We start from the raw sequence: 18,141 nt of genomic DNA on the forward strand, positions 1-18,141 counted from the left end.
CACATGGAGGCAAACAATACATTACTAAAAAACCAAGAGATCACTGAAGAAATCAAAGAGGAAATCAAAAAATACCTAGAGACAAGTGACAACAAAAACACGACGATCCAAAACCTATGAGATGCAGCAAAAGCAGTTCTAAGAGGGAAGTTTATAGCAATGCAATCGTACCTCAGGAAACAAGAAAAATCTCAAATAAACAATCTAACCTTACACCTAAAGGAACTAGAGAAAGAACAAACAAAACCCAATGTTAGTAGAAGGAAAGAAATCATAAAGAACAGAGTAGAAATAAATGAAATAGAAACAAAGAAAACAATAGCAAAAATCAATAAAACGAAAAGCTCGTTCTTTGAGAAGGTAAAATCGATAAACCTTTAGCCAGACTCATCAAGAGAAAGAGGGAGAGGACTCAAATCAATAAAATTAGAAATGAAAAAGAAGTTACAACGGACACCGCAGAAATACAGAGCATCATAAGAGACTACTACAGGCTACTCCATGCCAATAAAATGGACAACCTGGAAGAAGTGGACAAATTCTTAGAAAGGTATATAACCTTCCAATACTGAACCAGGAAGAATTAGAAAATATGAACAGACCAATCACAAGTAATGAAATTGAAACTGTGATTAAAAATCTTCCAACAAAAGTCCAGGACCAGATGGCTTCACAGGTGAATTCTATCAAACATTTAGAGAAGAGCTAACACCCATCCTTCTCAAACTCTTCCAAAAGATTGCAGAGGAAGGAACACTCCCAAACTCATTCTACAAGGCCACCATCACCCTGATACCAAAACCAGACAAGGATGTCACAAAAAAAGAAAACCACAGGCTAATATCACTGATGAACATAGATGCAAAAATCCTCAACAGAATACTAGCAGACAGAATCCAGCAGCACATTAAAAGGAACATACACCATGATCAAGTGGGATTTATCCCAGGGATGCAAGATTCTTCAATTTACGCAAATCAATCAATGTGATACACCATATTAACAAATTGAAGGAGGAAAACTGTATGATCATCTCAACAGATGAAGGAAAAGCTTTCGACAAAATTCCACACCCATTTATGATAAAAACTCTCCAGAAAGTGGGCATAGAAAGAACCTACCTCAACATAATAAAGGCTGTATACGACAAGCCCACGGCAAACATCATTCTCAGTGGTGAAAAACTGAAAGCATTTCCTCTAAGATCAGGAACAAGACAAGGATGTCCACTCTCACCACTGTTATTCAACATAGTTTTGGAAGTCCTAGCCATGGCAAGCAGAGAAGAAAAAGAAATAAAAGGAATACACATTGGAAAAGAAGAGGTAAAACTGTCACTGTTTGCAGATGACTTGATACTATACAGAGAAAATCCTAAACATGCCACCAGAAAACTACTAGAGCTAATCATTGAACTTGGTAAAGTTGCAGGATACAAAATTGATGCACAGAAATCTCTTGCATTCCTATACACTAGCAACGAAAGATCAGGAAGAGAAATTAAGGATACAATCCCATTCACCATTGCAACAAAAAGAATAAAATACCTAGGAATAAACCTACCGAAGTAGGTCAAAGACCTGTACTCAGAAAACTGTAAGACACTAATGAAAGAAATCAAAGGTGACACAAACAGATGGAGAGATATACCATGTTCTTGGATTGGTAGAATCAATATTGTGAAAATGACTGTACTACCCAAAGCAATCTACAGATTCAGTGCAATCCCTATCAAATTACCAGTGGCAGTTTTTACAGAACTAGAACAAAAAATCTTAAAATTTGTATGGAGACACAAAAGACCATGAATAGCCAAAGCAATCTTGAGAGAAAAAAACGGAGCTGGAGGAATTAGACTCCCTGACTTCAGACTATACTACAAAGCTACAGAAATCAAGACAATATGGTACTGGCACAAAAACAGAAATATAGATCAATGGAACAGGATAGAAAGCCCAGAGATAAACCCACGCACCCTGTGGTCAGCTAATCTATGACAAAGGAGGTGAGGATACACAATGGAGAAAAAGACAGTCTTCAATAAGTGGTGCTGGGAAAACTGGACAGCTACATGTAAAAGAAAGAAGTTAGAACACTCCCTAACACCATACACAAAAATAAACTCAAAACAGATTAATAACCTAAAAAAAAAAATATATATATATATATATATATATGGCACAGATGAGTATGTTGAGATCTCAACATGCTAGTCAGTCACTAGGAACTTGGGAATAGAACCCCACATCCTGCCTATTGGTTTTAAAAGTTGTCTTTCACTTTGCTGTTCTCCCATGTCATTCGTAATTGTGTTTAGGTTAGTGATAGTTCCTCACAAGAGGACTAAATGAATATTGAACATTAGCCTGACAAATTCATTTTTTAGATTCTGCCAAGGGAATTAAAGACTTCACTGTTTAATTTCCAGGCTCCTCCCCCAGCCATAGGAAATATCATACAAGCTCTTCACCCAGGAGACATCAGAGTCACATGTTGGATGCTTCTTCCTACCCAAGTGACAGTAGGAAAGCCTCTGACTCAGATCTTTCTCCTCCACGGCATAAACAAAGTTCAGGGCCCCGGGATTCTGATTCAGATCTGTCACCTCCACGGAATAGACCTAGGCACTGGAACTCTGATTCTGACCTCTCTCCACCAAGGAGGAAACAGAGGGCCAAATCATCTGATTCTGACCTGTCTCCACCTCGAAGGAGTCAGCCTCTGGGAAAGAAGGTAAGAATTTTCAGGAGCCATATCTTCTCTTAGAGAGAGATAACGCCTGTCTTCTAGCTCTGTACAAGTCCCAGAGATCCAAGCCAAAGCAGCAAGAGGTAACTCTTAGTAGCATAGTAAATCTAGCTCATGGGACCTCTAGGGCTCTTTTCTTCTCTCTGAAGTCAGGACTGCCTAACCCAGCCCGGGTGAACTTGCAAATAGCAGATTCCCTAAATAGCTTCTGCCTTTATATACTCTCAGTTCCATGAATCCCATTTTAATAGGTCCACAGAAACTTCCTATTTTCTTACGAATAAACTGAGAATGTAGTTTACAGAGTGGAGTTAGGAGCATGAACCTTGTGTCAAACAGGTTACATATTGGGATCGTACTTCTTATATGTACTATCTGTGAGATTTGAGCAAGATACATAATATCTCTAAGGCTCAGCTTCTTTATCTTTAAAATACGGATAATAGTAGTACGTACTTCATAAGGTTCTTGTGGGAATTAAATGAGTCAGTAAGTAAAGCTCTTAGCACAGTGCCTGGGACAAAGTAAGCATTTAGTATAAGCAGTCTGCTGTTATAAATTGGACTGTAGGTCTCCAGAGCTCAAAGAGAGGCACTTAAAATATAAAACGACTTTTAGAAATCATATCGCCTGGGAAGTAAGTGTTTTGTATTATTTTAAATCTGTGATGAAGCCTGAATTAGCAAAACAAATCTGCATGACCCCTGAGTAATTGTGTTGTAAAGAACACCAGTACTAGTAAAGAAGTGTTATTCCAGAGCTTCCCTGGTGGCACAGTGGTTAAGAATCCGCCTGCCAATGCAGGGGACACGGGTTCAGGCCCTGGTCCGGGAAGATCCCACATGCTGTGGAGCAACTAAGCCCGTGTGCCACAACTCCTGAGCCCACGTGCTGCAATTACTGAAGCCTGCGTGCCTAGAGCCCATGCTCCGCAACAAGAGAAGCCACTGCAATGAGAAGCCCGGGCACCGCAATGAAGAGTAGCCCCCACTCGCCGCAATTAGAGAAAGTCTGCACACAGCAACAAAGACCCAACGCAGCCAAAAATAAAAAATAAAAAAAATTTTAAAAATGGTGTTATTCCAGTGAGTTGGTTAAGAAAGAGAATGATAGAGCCTGTGGTGTGCACGTTTCCTCTAACACAGACGTTTCAGGTAAGTTTTTCTGTAGCCCATGTGGTCCTGGTAGGGTAGACCAGCCTGTCCCTAGCCCAGGAAGTAGGGTTCTTCTCTTTTGGGGAACAGAGTGAGGTCTGTGTTTCAGCTGGACTCCTTGACATTTTTATGTATCTGCTTAGTCCATGGGCAATTTACTATTAATCAAATTTAATTTAGCACATTGTTTAAGGATATCGGGATATAAGTATATACATTGATTGTGGGTTGGTTTGTTATCTTGATACAGAGTGGAGTTTAGTAAGAAGTTTAGATTTGGTTATATCTTGTCATTATCCTGAAATATAGCCACAATTTCAGGATCTTAGGTCTGCTTGACTTTGTGATTTAAATGAAATATTTTATCAGTGTTGATCTCTACCAGAGGGCTTAGAGCTTGATAGAGGTTTCTGATCAGGTGACCTGAGAGTCTTCATGTGTGCGGTTTATATGCTGTAAAGTCAGAAATACAGATGCTTAGCCTTCCCTTTAGCATATTGTTGGTTTGTGTTTCTGTTTACTCGTAAGCTTGATAGTACTGTTAAGTTTCCATGAAATTCAGTTTTATTTCTTGTCTATTTTGTGAATCCTGTGGTTGGTAATAAGAATATAAAGCTAGAGTTTTTGGTTTGGTTATTGCTGATTATCAGACAAAAATACACCTAACTGTGTATACCCATGGAGTCTATTGCTGCATTATCTTATTAATGTTGGATGCTCCCTTTTCCATTGCATAGGCTGCACACATGTATTCTGGGGCTAAAACTGGGTTGGTGTTAACTGACATACAGCGAGAGCTGCAGGAGCTCGAGAGACGGGACCAAGAGACCATGGCACTTGAAGGTAAAAATGTGAAAGTGCAGAGACCAGTTGAGGCTCTTGTAGCTTTTATTTTTTTTAATGTAGCTTATTATACTTGATATTTAAAAGTTGTAATTGCTGTCAAATTTCAGCTCTGGTTTTGTGCATTATTTTAACTTCTCATTGGGTCCAAGTGGTTCTTTTCCTTCTTGAAAAACATTAATTTTCAGGATCATTACCAATATGCACTTAGATGTTGGTAGGGACTACTAGTAGTCTGGCTGTGAAAGTTCTTATCTAGCATGAGAACCCCAAGTGGTTGATTTCAGCTGTTAGAATATTATTTCTGATTTTGATACCTGGTGTTTATCTTTAAAAGTATAATTTTCCTTTGCAGCTGAATTCCAGTATGCTGAAACCGTATTTCGAGATAAGTCTGGTCGTAAGAGGAATTTGAAACTGGAACGTTTAGAGCAGAGGAGAAAAGCGCAGAAGGACTCGGAGAGAGATGAGCTGTATGCTCAGTGGGGAAAAGGGTAAGAGAACCACTGAAAGGAAAAACAAGACTGCAGTGACCGGAGGAAGTCATTTCTCTATTCTTCTGCCTTCAAAGCTGTTTTTAGGAATGGGAAATTCAGTGTCCTCAGTCTCCTTCCTAAGATACTGATATATTCCACACTTCCAGTTGGTATTCAACAATTTTACCTTTTTCAGTATTTGGCCTAGGCTGCTGGAAAGCGGAGGTTCTCCAAGTGTAGCAGTACATCTCAGTGTAAGAGTGGAAATGTTAAACAGGATAACAGACACTCCTGGTTCTTTTTGTCTAGGCTTGCACAGAGCCGGCAGCAGCAACAAAATGTGGAGGATGCAATGAAGGAAATGCAAAAGCCTCTGGCCCGCTATATTGATGATGAAGATCTAGATCGGATGCTGAGAGAAAAAGAAAGAGAGGGGGACCCCATGGCCAAGCTTATCAAGAAGAATAAGGCCAAGGAGGACAAGAATAAGAAAGGTGAGCCTTCTGGGAATCTCCAGAGAATGAGGTGACTTACGTGAAGAGAGAAAATCAGTAGGGTGATGATACATAGCTATGTGCAAAGAAGGCTTTCCCATACAGTTTCAGATTTCTTGTACTGGGGAATTTAGATTTAACTCAGGAGACTTCTGTACAAAAAAATTTTTTCCCACTGCCATCCAGCTCTGATTTGAATTACGTAGGTAACTAACTTTTCTCCCTCTCCTGTCATTAGTGAGACCTCGCTACAGTGGCCCAGCACCTCCTCCCAACAGGTTCAATATCTGGCCTGGATATCGCTGGGATGGAGTAGACAGGTAAACCTGAATATTTCCTACAGTTTTGTTTTCTCTTCCATCTAACCCGAACCTTCCCTGACTGTTCTCAAATCATTCTACACTCTGCCTCATATTCTGCTCTAATCACAAGGTTAATAATATGCACTTTGGTTGCTTCTGTTTCTCAAATCTCATTTCCCATGCTTAGAATACTCCTTCCTTTTTTCCTTTTCAAAGCTCTGGGCAAATAACTCAGGTGGTCCAGCTAGGATACCCTTTGTTTTTGCCACTGATCACTTCTAATGATATTTTCTAAGGTTTGGAGGGGATGAATGATAGGTGCTAGTCTGAAGCCTTTTATATGTTGTATCTTTAAAATGTAACCCTTGAAACTTTTCTTCACTGCCTTAGGAGTGAGTTACTTGTAATGTTGCACTGCCCCTACCACCTTGTCTTTTCACCTACCCATATCTGTACCCACATGCACTAAATTCCTTTCTGCTATCATGGATGAACTATATATGCTCCTATCCAAAGTCAGTCCCTCTCCTTCATGTTAGATCCCATCTCTTGCCTGCTAAAGGACATTGTTCTGTCATCTAGCACAGTGACTCTCAAAATTTGTCCTCTCAAGACTCCTTTACACTCTTAATAATTATTGAGGACTCTAAAAAGTTTTGTTTATGTGGGTTATAGCTGTTAATATTTACCATATTAGAAATTAAACTAAGAAGTTTAAAAAGTATTTATTAATTCTTTAAAAAAAGCCATTACGTTAACATAGTTACCCTGTTTTTAAAGAGAAATAACTATATTTTTCAAACAAAAAAAAAGTGAGATTCGGGATAGCTTTGATTTACATTCTTGCAAATCTCATTAATGTCTGGGCTGATAGAAAACATCAGGACTTTTTTTTTGTATTTTATTTTTTAACTTTTAATTTTATATTGGTATATAGTTGATTAACAATGTTGTATTAGTTTCAGGTGTATAACAAAGTGATTCAGTTATAAATATACATGTATCTATTCTTTTTCCAATTCTTTTCCCAATTAGGTTGTTATAGAATATTGATCAGGGTTCCCTGTGCTATACAGTAGGCCCTTGTTGGTTATCCATTTTAAATACAGCAGTGTGTACAAGAAGACATCAGGATTTAGTCTGTTGCAGTATGTTTAGCTGAAATATAGGAAGAAAATTCAACCTTATACATAGGTAGTTAGAAAAGGAAGGTGTATTAGGTTTTTTTTTTTTTTTTGTGGTACGCGGGCCTCTCACTGTTGTGGCCTCTCCCGTTGCGGAGCACAGGCTCCAGACGCGCAGGCTTAGTGGCCATGGTCACGGGCCCAGCTGCTCTGCGGCATGTGGGATCTTCCTGGACCGGGGCACAAACCCGTGTCCCCTGCATCAGCAGGCAGACTCTCAACCACTGCGCCACCAGGGAAGCCCTAGATTTTTTTTAATACTACACAAAAACTCAATAAGTGGTAGTTTCTTAAAGGTTATTTGTAATATGGAATCAGAAACCATATCAAAAAGCTTTTCATACTGTTAGATTAAAATCCATTGGTCTTTTTCCTATTTTGGAAAAAGGTAAACCATATACTGGGTAGTGCAAGATATTTCCTATATCTTTTACTCATGCATGATTTTATAACATCATCTGCTGTTCATTGGTTTGCTGAGTTTTTCAGACCTTCCAAATGTTAACATATTTCATATACAATATCAGATAATGATATATACATATTAATATTAACTTTGATCTCATCACAAAAATCTTTAAATAACTAGAAGCTAAAGGAGTTCATGGTAGTGGGTACAAGTTTTTCAAAATTCTAATTTACACTTGAAAGCTCCTATTTTATCATTGGCAACAAATATTACCAGCCACTTTCCTTGAAGTAAAGGTCACTTCGTACAATGGCTTTTTTTGCAGGATCCGTCAGATTTTGAACCTAGAGGATCATGTCCTCTGTGAATATAAACAGTGTTACTTCTTCCTTTCTAATCCAGATGCCTTTTGTTTCTTTTTCTTGCCTTATTGCACTAGGTACAACTTCCAGTGCAAATGTTGAGTAGAAGCAGTAAGAGCAGACATATTTTACCTTGTTGCTAACCTTAGGAGGAAAACATTCAGCCTTTTCACCATGAAATATCTTGTAAACTATAGAATTTTTTTTGTAGATTTCCTTTATTGAGTTGAGAAATTTCTATTCCTAGTTTGCCAAGGAATGTCTTTTTTCAGGAATGTATGTTGGATTTTATTCAAAATATTTTCTGATTTTCCTTTTGGTTCATTCTTTGAGCCATGATTTACTTATGAGTGTATTTTAGAATTCCAAACATTTAGACTTTTCTAGATATCTCATTGTTATTGATTTCCAATTTAATTCCATTGAGGTAAGAGAATACACTATGTAATATTTTGATCTTTTGAAATTTATTAAGCCTGTCTTATGGCCCAGTATATGGTTTACCTTGGTGAATAGCCCATTTGCACTTGAAGATAATGTGTATTTTGCAGTTGCTTGGGGTAGTGTTTTGAAAAAATTTTTTTGTATTCTTTTTTTAAGTAATTTGGAATAATTTTAGATTTATAGAAAATTTGCAGAGATAGTATAAAGAATTCTTGTAAACTCCTTATCCAGTTTTGTTACCATTCGTTATATTATCATGGTACATTAATCAAATCTAAGAAACCAACATTAGTATGTTATTATTAATGCACCAGATTTTATTTAGTTTTCACCAGTTTTCTATTAATGTTCTTTTTCTGTTCAGGGATGCAATTCAGGATACCACATTATACTTAGTTGTCATGTCTCCTCAGTCTCTTCTGATCTGTGTCAGTTTCTCAGTCTTTCTTTGTTCTTTGTAACCTTAACACTTTTGGGGGGGGGTATGGTCAGGTATTTTTGTTGACTGTTCCTCAAATTGAGTTTGTTTGATGTTTTTCTCATGATTAGCCTGAGGGTATGGGTTTTTGGAAAGACTTCCACAGTGGTGGAGTGTCCTTCTCATCACATCATTTTAGGGGTTACATGATATCCACATGACATCACTAGTAATGTTAACCTGGATCACTGGGTTAAGGTAGTGAGTGTTTGCCAGGTTTCTCTGCTTTAAAATTGCTGTTTTTCTTCTTTCATACTCTCTTCTCTGGAAGTGAGTCAACTGAGTTCAGCTTGCACTCAAAAGGAGACCTACAGAAGGATATCTACATATATTATTTAGACTTTTTCTGTAAGGAAGATCTGTTTCATCTCACCATTTATTTTCTCAATCATTTGTTTATATCAGTATGGACTCATGTATATTTTATACTTTGTATAGTAATCTAATAGTATGTTATTTATTTTGTTGCTTAAATTGTTTTGTTCTTTGGCCATTGGGAGTTCTCTCAGGAGTCCCTTTTATATGCCTATCCTTTTATTTTTTGCGCATTCTTTGACTTTCTGTTACTATAAGGTGCTTCAGGCTCATATTGTGTTTTCTCTGCCCCAGTGCCTAAAATAGCCATTTCTTTAAGAAATCCTGGCTGCTTTTAATGGAGAAAGATATTTAGAAACCAAGATCCAACTGCTAGAGTGCTTGTTGTTACTGAGGTGTCATTGTTTCTAGACCCTCTCAGCAGACAGAGCTAGTTAATGCGTGTATAGTAGTCTGTGTATACACACATATCTACAATTGTTTCTGCGTCTATCCACCTGCAAGTGTGTTGTATATACACATATATTTACATATATATATAAATAAGAGTTCATGTTGATGTAACTGACTCTAACCAAGTATTACCTTTCCTTTTTGCTTACCTCCCCAACATTGAGAAACCTGGCACCCACCATCCACCATCCATTTTGCTCATCCCAGGACACATGTAAAACAGTTTCAAAATTGAGAAATTCAGAAATGAGAAACTAATTTACCATCTAGAGTGTAGCATTTATGTGCAGTTCATTTTGTTCTTACCCTTATAATTTCTAATCAAAATACTATTTTCCAACATAAAGAGTCAGCCCCCGTACCCCCCCCAAACATCCTGGGTAATTTTTTTCTTTTATAGTTTACTTATATTAGTGTTTACTCATTATGGTGTATAGTTCTATGGGATTTAACAAATGAGTAGAGTCATTCATTCACCACCCTAGTACTGTATGGAATAGTTCCATCATTCTAAAATTTCCTGTGTAAGTCTCCTTTTAGTCATTTATACCTCCTCCACCAACCCCTTATAATTACTGCTGTTGTTTTCTGTCCCTATAGTTTTGTCTTTTCCAGAGTGTTACATGAATGGAATCATACAATGTGTAACCTTTTGAGTCTGACCTTTTGCACTTAGCAAAGTGCATTTTAAGATTCATCCATGTACTTGCATGAATCAGTACTGTATTCCTTGTTTATCACTGAGTAGTATTGCATTGGATGGGTATACCACAGTCTGTTTATTCCCCAGTTGAAGGATATCTTGGTTGCTCCCAGTTTTTAGCAGTTGTGAATAAAGCTGCAGTAAACATTTGTGTATGGGTTTTTATGTGGATATAGTTTTCAGTTTACTTGGGTAAATACCCAATGATTGCTATATTGTATTGTTGAGATTATGTTTAATTTTATAGGAAACTGCCAGTTGTCTCCCAAAGAGGCTGTATCATTTTACATTACCACAGAGAGTGAGGATTTCTGTTGTTCCATATCCTTGCCAGCATTTGGTATTGTCAGTGTTTTGGCTTTTAGGTGTGTGAATTTAGTAGTGAATTTTAATTGCTCTGTTTTCTTTTTAGTTATACCTTTCTGCAATTTTTTTTTCAGTGTTATAAGGATCACAGTACGTATCTTTAATTTATCACAGCCTACTGAGAGTTATAATTGTACTATTTCACATAAAATATAAGAACCTTGCAACACTACAGTTCTACTTAACCTCTGTTTTTAGTGCTATTGTTTTCATACATACTACATAAAAAATGGTATAGATCCCACAATACAGTGTTAAAATTTTTACTTTGCAGTTATATATTTTTTTAAGAAACTAAGAAAACAAAAGAAAAAAATACATAGTTGTTAGTACTTACTGACATAGTTACAATTTCTGGTATTCTTCCTTCTTTCCTAAAGAAATTAGGAAGTTTTAATATTCCTTCAGTGCAGGTCTGTTGGCAAAAAATTCAGTTTTTGTTGATAGGAAAATGTCTTTATTTCACCTTTGTTTCTTAACAGCTTTCATTTTGAAATAATGTTAGGCTCACAAGAACTTGAAAAAAATAGTACAGTGTATTAGTGTACCATTCACCCAACTTCCCCCAATGATAATATCTTTTATAACCATAGTACATTATCAAAGCCAGGAATTGGTATTGGCACAGTTCTATTAATTAAATTAGAGAATTTTTTCTCACCTTCGTTTTTGAAGGGTTGTTTTCACTGGCATAGTGTTGAGGGAGGTTATCGAGGGGATGTGACCACTGGTTGACCTGTGAGCTGGACCCAGGCAACTGGAGGCCCTTACCTCTCCCCTGTCCATGGAATGTACATCCTGCCTACTCTTCCCATACTGGCAGCCATTTCAAGGACATAGCCTTGAGAGAGTAGGGTGTTGTTGAGACCATCTGGACCGAACCCTTATATATAAGGCCTCTATATAAACTTTTAGGGTTCTGGCAGGCAGGTGTGGAGAACCACTTGTCCTGCGCCCAAGACAAACCTTGTATGTAAGTTCCCTTGCTTATTAAACCTGCCACCTGCCAATCTGGAGTGATCTGCCTCTTTCTTTGGTCTCTTGTTGTCCTCCGTGTATGGGGGCCAATTTCAGATTTTACCCAGGGAACTCCTGAGGTTTCAAACCAACACAGAGAACTCAGGATTGACAGTACCAGACTTCTATGACAGCTCTGTCAGCCCTTTAAAGACTTTTCATCACTTTTTGGCCTCCATTGTTTCCAATTAGAAGTCAACCCTCAGATTTCATTTGTTTCATTGTCTCACCCCCTAACCCCAACATATACATATTATAATATATTCTCTGGCAGCTTTCAAGATTTCCTTCTGGTCTTTGGTTTTCAGCAGTTTGACTATGATGTACCTAGGTGTGGTTTTCTTTGTATTTATCCTTTTTTGAGTTTGTTGAGCTTTTTGGATTTATGAGTTCATGTTTCTCACATTTAGGAGGTATTTGGCTGTTTTTTGTTCAATTCCTTTTTTTTAAACCACTTTTCCTTCTCCAATTACACTATTTCCACTACTTGATATTATCCCACAGATCTCTGAAGTCCTGTTCATTTTTCTATCATTATTTTTCTCTCTATTCTTAAGGTGGGATAATTTCTTTTGATCTGATTTCAAGTTCATTGACTCTTCTGCCATCTCTAGCCTATTAGGCTCATACACTGAATTTTTTGTTTCAGCTAGTTTAAATATATTTATTAGTTATTTTTAGCTGCGTTGGGTCTTCTTTGCTGCACGTGGGCTTTCTCTAGTTGTGGTGAGCAGGGGCTACTCTTTATTGCAGTGCATGGGCTTCTCATTGCAGTGGTTTCTCTTGTAGCAGAACACAGGCTCTAGGCACGTGGGCTTCAGTAGTTGTGGCATGTGGGCTCAGTAGTTGTGGCTCACGGGTTCTAGAGTGCAAGCTCAGTAGTTATGGCACATGGGCTTGGTTGCTCTGTGGCACGTGGGATCCTCCCGGACCAGGGCTCGAACCCGTGTCCCCTGCATTGGCGGGCACCACTGTGCCATCAGTGAAGTCCCTCAGCTAGTTTATTATATTTTTCAACTCTAGAATTTCCATTTGACATTTCTCTGCTGAGATTTCCTACCTATTCATTCATTATGCGTCATTTTTTTTCCCTTGAGAATATTTATAATTGGTGCTTTGAATTCCTGTCTGCTCATTGCAACATTTGGGTTATCTCAAGATTGGTTTCTATTCATAGTTTTTTCTTGAGTTTCATCACATTTTACTGTTTCTTTACATGTCTGGTCACTTAAAAATGTTATACTGGACATTATGAATGGTACATTGCAGAGACTTTGAATTCTTTTATATTCCTTTGAAGTGTGTTGATTTTTTTAATAAGATGGTGTAACCATCTTATTTTTAATTTTGTTTATTAATTTATTTTAATTATTTATTTAATTTGTTTTGGGCTGCATTGGGTCTTCGTTGCCTCGCATGGGCTTTCTCTAGTTGCAGTGAGTGGGGCTACTCTTCATTGTGGTGCGCGGGCTTCTCATTGTGGTGGCTTCTCTCGTTGTGGAGCACGGGCTCTAGGCGCGCGGGCTTCAGTAGTGGCACACGGGCTCAGTACTTGTGGCTTGTGGGCTCTAAAGCGCAGGCTCAGTAGTTGTGGCACATGGGCTCAGTTGCTCCATGGCATGTGGGATCTTCCCAGACCAGGGCTCGAAAACTGTGTCCCCTGCATCGGCAGGTAGATTCTTAACCACTGCGCCACCAGGGAAGTCCTTGAAGTGTGTTGATTTTTATTCCAGCAGACAGTTAACTTGACTGTATTTTAACTCCAAACTCTAACTTCTTTGCAGTGGGCAGCAGCTAAAATTTCTGCTCAGTTCTTTCAGTTTCTAGCTGCTGGTTTTTCATGGGGCCCAAGGGGGTTTCCCCTGCACAAGCACAGTTTAGCAGTTAGCCAAAGATTTGGGTGCAGTTTGTATGTAGATTTTGGAGTTCATCCCTTTTGAAGCTCCCTCCTTTTCAGTATTTCTTCCCTGATTTTCCAGCTGCTCTGCTCACTCTGCACTGACACCTTAAGCCAGTAAGCCTGTGGCTTTCTGCCTCCATGAGCTGTGCAGTTTGGGAAGTGCCCTCTGACAAAAAGCCTCACAAATCTCTTCTGACACCCAGACTCCCACCCAAGTTTTGTCTGCTTTTGGTCACTCTCTCATGCCTTCAAATACTTTCAGATACTTGTATCTTTATATTTTGTCCAGATTTTATAATTGTTTTCTGAGTGTAGGCTAGTTTGCACGAGTTCTCTGCCATGTCTGGAATCTACCACTCTGCTTTATATGGGCCTAAGGCATTATCTTCTGTCCTTTAAGCTGCCATCTAAATCTAGAGCTCTAGTTCCTGATATTGGCAGGTATCCTCAGGGTGGCTGTGGTTTCAGGCTCCTTTCCTGCTTTCGTTTGCAGCACACTGTATATCGGCTTTTTGGTAACAGGAGGGTTTTTCAGAATACTAATTTGCTGTATAGCCAGAAGTAGATCTTTTTATAGCCACAACCATAAAGATACTCCTGCTACACTGAGTTCATTTTTTTTTTCTTTTTTCTTTTTTTTTTTTTTTTCAAATTTCTGGACCCAAAACAGAACTCTCCCTGACCTGGTTTTTAACTGGTATAATTTGTCTCCATCTCTCCCAGTAGTTTTCCTGCACTTCTCATTCTTCTTTTCTCCTAGATTTTTCCTTTTAGTTCCCTTTCTCATCCTTGCTTTCTTTCTGATTATTTATTCTTTCATTGCCTTTTCTGCTTTTGTCTGTTTTTGGCAAGTGAATATTTCTAAAACAGATCTATAGTATGTTACAGTTAGAAAAACCCATAAGGTCAATTAAACTAACTTACATTATTTAAAAGAGAAACGGAGGCCCCGATAAATTTAACAACTTATAGTCTTTCAGCTCACCTGATAAAGCTGGAATTAGACCTTGGGCACCTGATTCTTTGGTCTAAATCTCTTTCCACTGTGTGTTCTCTTGCAGTTTGTTTCTTTGATTCTGTTTAGGGTTTGGTTTGTTATTCATAGGACCTTTTGTCTGTTTGATCATATTAGTGTTGATTCTCTTAAGTACTTATTCCCCAAGACAAGAAGCAGCGGTTTCCTTGTGCTCTAGAACACCATGCATGCTTCTAAGGTTGGAGATGGTGCCATTCATAATAAGATTCCCTTCTTCCTCACCCTTTCACTACTCACCCAACTGATCCCTTAGGGAAGGCCTTAGGAAAGAGGGAAGCCTGTCATCCCAATCAGTTCAGTAGCACTTAGCATATGTATTATAATTTTAAGCAGCTATGTACTAGGTGCCAGGGTCTCACAATTAGTGAGAGACGGTCCTTGAGCACAGCAACTCACTTTCTATCTAGAGGAGAAGACAGACAAGTAAATAATTTCAGTGCTACTTGCTAAGTATTACTATAGAGGATTTTCAAGGTGCCTTGGGAGCACAAAGGAAGAGTAGTTAGAGTCAGCCTTGGGAGACTGGTCAGGGAATGCATGCTTCCTAGAGGAGGTGATACATGAGCTAAGTCTTAAGGGATGTCATTAACCAAGATAAGAAGGAAAGGAAGGATATTTAAGGAAGAGCATCCTGTATTGCAAGGTCATAAGGATATGGAACATCCTAGTGTTTGGTGGGGTGGGGGCCTGTTATAAGCAGTTTGATGTTGGATAGCAGTAAGTATGAAATGGAGTTGTGTGAGATGGGCTGGAAAGGTAAGCAGGGGCCTGGTCACTGAAGGACTTGGAAACATTTCTGAGGAGCTTGGTGTTTACCTTAGAGGCAGAGGGGAGCCACTGATGGATTAACAGTAGCTCTACATTCTAGATAGGTGATGCATTGTAGCAGTCGTACGAAGCATTTGCAAGGCACACATTTGGAAGTAGAGAGACAAGATACAAGGTTGTTGCAGTAGATTAGGCTAAAGATGATGGAGGTCTGAACCATGACAGTGGTAGTACGAATGGAGAGAGGAGGAAGTGGGAAATTGGTTAAGTGATAAGATGGCAGGACCTAGTGACTGATTAGGTGAGAGGGAGAAAGCACTGGGTTTGGCAATAAGGAAGATCAGTAATGACTTGAGAGAGCGTTAACTCCATAGCATAGTGAAACAAAAGCCAGGTTCTAATGTGTCAAGGAGTGAATGAAAAATAAGGAAGTAGACAGTGAATAAAGACTCTTTCAAGAAGTTTATATAAGAAGACGAAGTACATGGTATTAGAAGGGAGTTGAGGGCCACTCCTTGAAATTCACCCCTGTAGTGACTTCCATGACACCCTACTTCTGGTTATTTTCTCTTATCATTTCATCTCGGCCACCTTTATGAACTTCTGTTCCTCTGTGCCCCTGCTTAAATGTTTCTCAGGGCTCCATCTGTAACCCTTAGCTGTTCTCACTCCATGTGCTCTCTTGGCTGAATCTAGTCTAGTACACCTTCACTTACCAGCTGTATGTACATGATTCCCAAATCTGTATTTGCACCTCAGTCTGGAGTATCTGGCTGTGCATTGGATTTCTCTGTTGATATGTACTTGAGGCATCTTAAATGCAAACATATTCAAAACTGAACTCATCAGCTTTCTCTACTCTAAGCGTGCTCCTACTCTTGTGTTCTGTCCTGGTTAATGGCAGCCTTATTCATCTAGTCACTAAAATTATTAACCCATGAGTCAAACTTACCTCTTCCTCCTTTGCCCTTATATAACTAATCAATCACTAAGTCCTACTATGTTTTCTCTCTTTCTGTCCCTCTTCTTTATCATTACTTTCATCATCTGTTGCATGGACCATGGCAGTAACTTTCCTGCCTTCAGTCTCCTCCAGAGTGATCTCTTTGAAATGCAGTTTATGCTCCCACTTTAAATTTATCGTTCACAAGAAACTCTACTCAATACTCTGTAATGGCCTACATGGGAAAAGAATGTAAAAAAAAAAAGTGGATATGTATATGTATAACTGATTCACTTTGCTGTACACCTGAAACTAACACAACATTGTAAATCAACTGTACTCCAATAAAAATTAAAAAAAATAAATTTATCCTTACTAGGTGAAATCTAAGCTTTATACTATGGCTTACAGAGCTCATTATGATTTGCCCTCTACCTACCTTTCTAACTTTGTCTCGTGCTACTCTCTTTTCATATTTGAGGCTCCAGCCATACCAGTTTGCCTTTGGTTCCCTGCATGTGCCATGCTGTTTCTTACTTTTGTGCCGTTTTGTTGCTCGTGCTATGCTCTATGCTGAAATGCCCTTCTGACCCTTCTGGCCCTCTGGTTAACTCTTTCTTTTCAGACTTAGCGTGGGGGCCCCCTTCACGAAGGCTTTGCTGACCATTCTTGTCCATCCCCCTCCCAAGTTGAGTAAGATCCCCACTCTGCTTCCATGATACCCAATGCATATTTCTATCATAATCTATGCTTTTTGTTTTAATTATTTGCTTAAATGTCAATCTCCTCCACTAGTCTGTGAGTTTATCAGGATAGGTGCTGTGTTACGCTCATTTTCATGACACAGTGCCTAGTATATAATAAGAATTCACTAATTGTTTGTGTAATGAATGGATAAAGTATAATACGTAGACATCAGCTGAGAGTGAGTTGGGCCTTTAGAGAGCGGTAAATGTTTGAAACAGTTGTCAAGAGTTTGAGAAAGAACTGAACAAGGACTAATAAGAGGGTGGATTATTCTGTCTTTCTGATTCTGTTGCTTATGTCTTAAATATTTTCACATGATTGCCTTTACTTTCCTTTTTGCTCATTAGATTGTGAACTCTTTTTTCAAAAATCAGTGTTCAGTTCAGGATTCTGGCTGATGAGTATTTCTTGATTGCAGATCCAATGGATTTGAACAGAAGCGCTTTGCCAGGCTTGCCAGCAAGAAGGCGGTGGAGGAACTTGCCTACAAGTGGAGTGTTGAGGATATGTAACTTTTCTGAGGCAGTGGGGGTGGCTGTGGGTTGTGGTGGTGGACACTGGGTGGACAGACGTCCAGCTGCAACAGTCATCTGTGCTCATAATCAGGGCCCACACAGACCAGCGACTTGTTGGATGCCAGTTTTGACTACAGAAGAATATTTGAGACGTAATGTTTGGACTGAAGGACCTATACTTCTCAGGTGTGCCGACACTGCCTATTGCTGGCTTTCAGAGGAAGCGTTGATTTCTCTGTGTCCCAGGGTTTGTTCTTGGTTAGGGTTTTCCCTTTTTAATAAACACACATTTATTTTTTTAAAATAATTTTCTTAAACGGATATTCTGTTTTGGGGAAGAATACAAGCTAATACTGAACCCCCAGGGATCTTGGAGGGTGATAGCTGGATTTCTCATTCATCTAGGAAACAGGATGAGTACAAACTTTCACAGTGATAGCTCCTTCCTCTTAGAAAATAAGAATTATTGCTACACTAGACTTAG

The 18,141-nt window shown here is 38.7% G+C and overlaps 1 protein-coding gene across 1 annotated transcript in view; it reads left to right on the forward strand.

Moving 5' to 3' along the window:
• BUD13 (BUD13 homolog) overlaps nt 1–17,940 on the forward strand; it is a 34,010-nt gene extending 16,070 nt beyond the window's left edge. Inside the window, exons 5-10 of the mRNA XM_082661242.1 lie at nt 2,429–2,733; nt 4,640–4,745; nt 5,101–5,239; nt 5,531–5,715; nt 5,954–6,035; nt 17,561–17,940. Of these exons, the coding sequence (XP_082517368.1) occupies nt 2,429–2,733; nt 4,640–4,745; nt 5,101–5,239; nt 5,531–5,715; nt 5,954–6,035; nt 17,561–17,654 (911 nt within the window). The 3' untranslated portion in view covers nt 17,655–17,940. The remainder of the gene's footprint in view (nt 1–2,428; nt 2,734–4,639; nt 4,746–5,100; nt 5,240–5,530; nt 5,716–5,953; nt 6,036–17,560) is intronic.
• Nucleotides 17,941–18,141: the final 201 nt, after the last annotated feature.

The sequence above is a fragment of the Grampus griseus genome (genome assembly GCF_964374135.1).
Source record: "Grampus griseus genome assembly, chromosome: 8".
NCBI classification, from domain to species: Eukaryota; Metazoa; Chordata; class Mammalia; order Artiodactyla; family Delphinidae; genus Grampus; species Grampus griseus.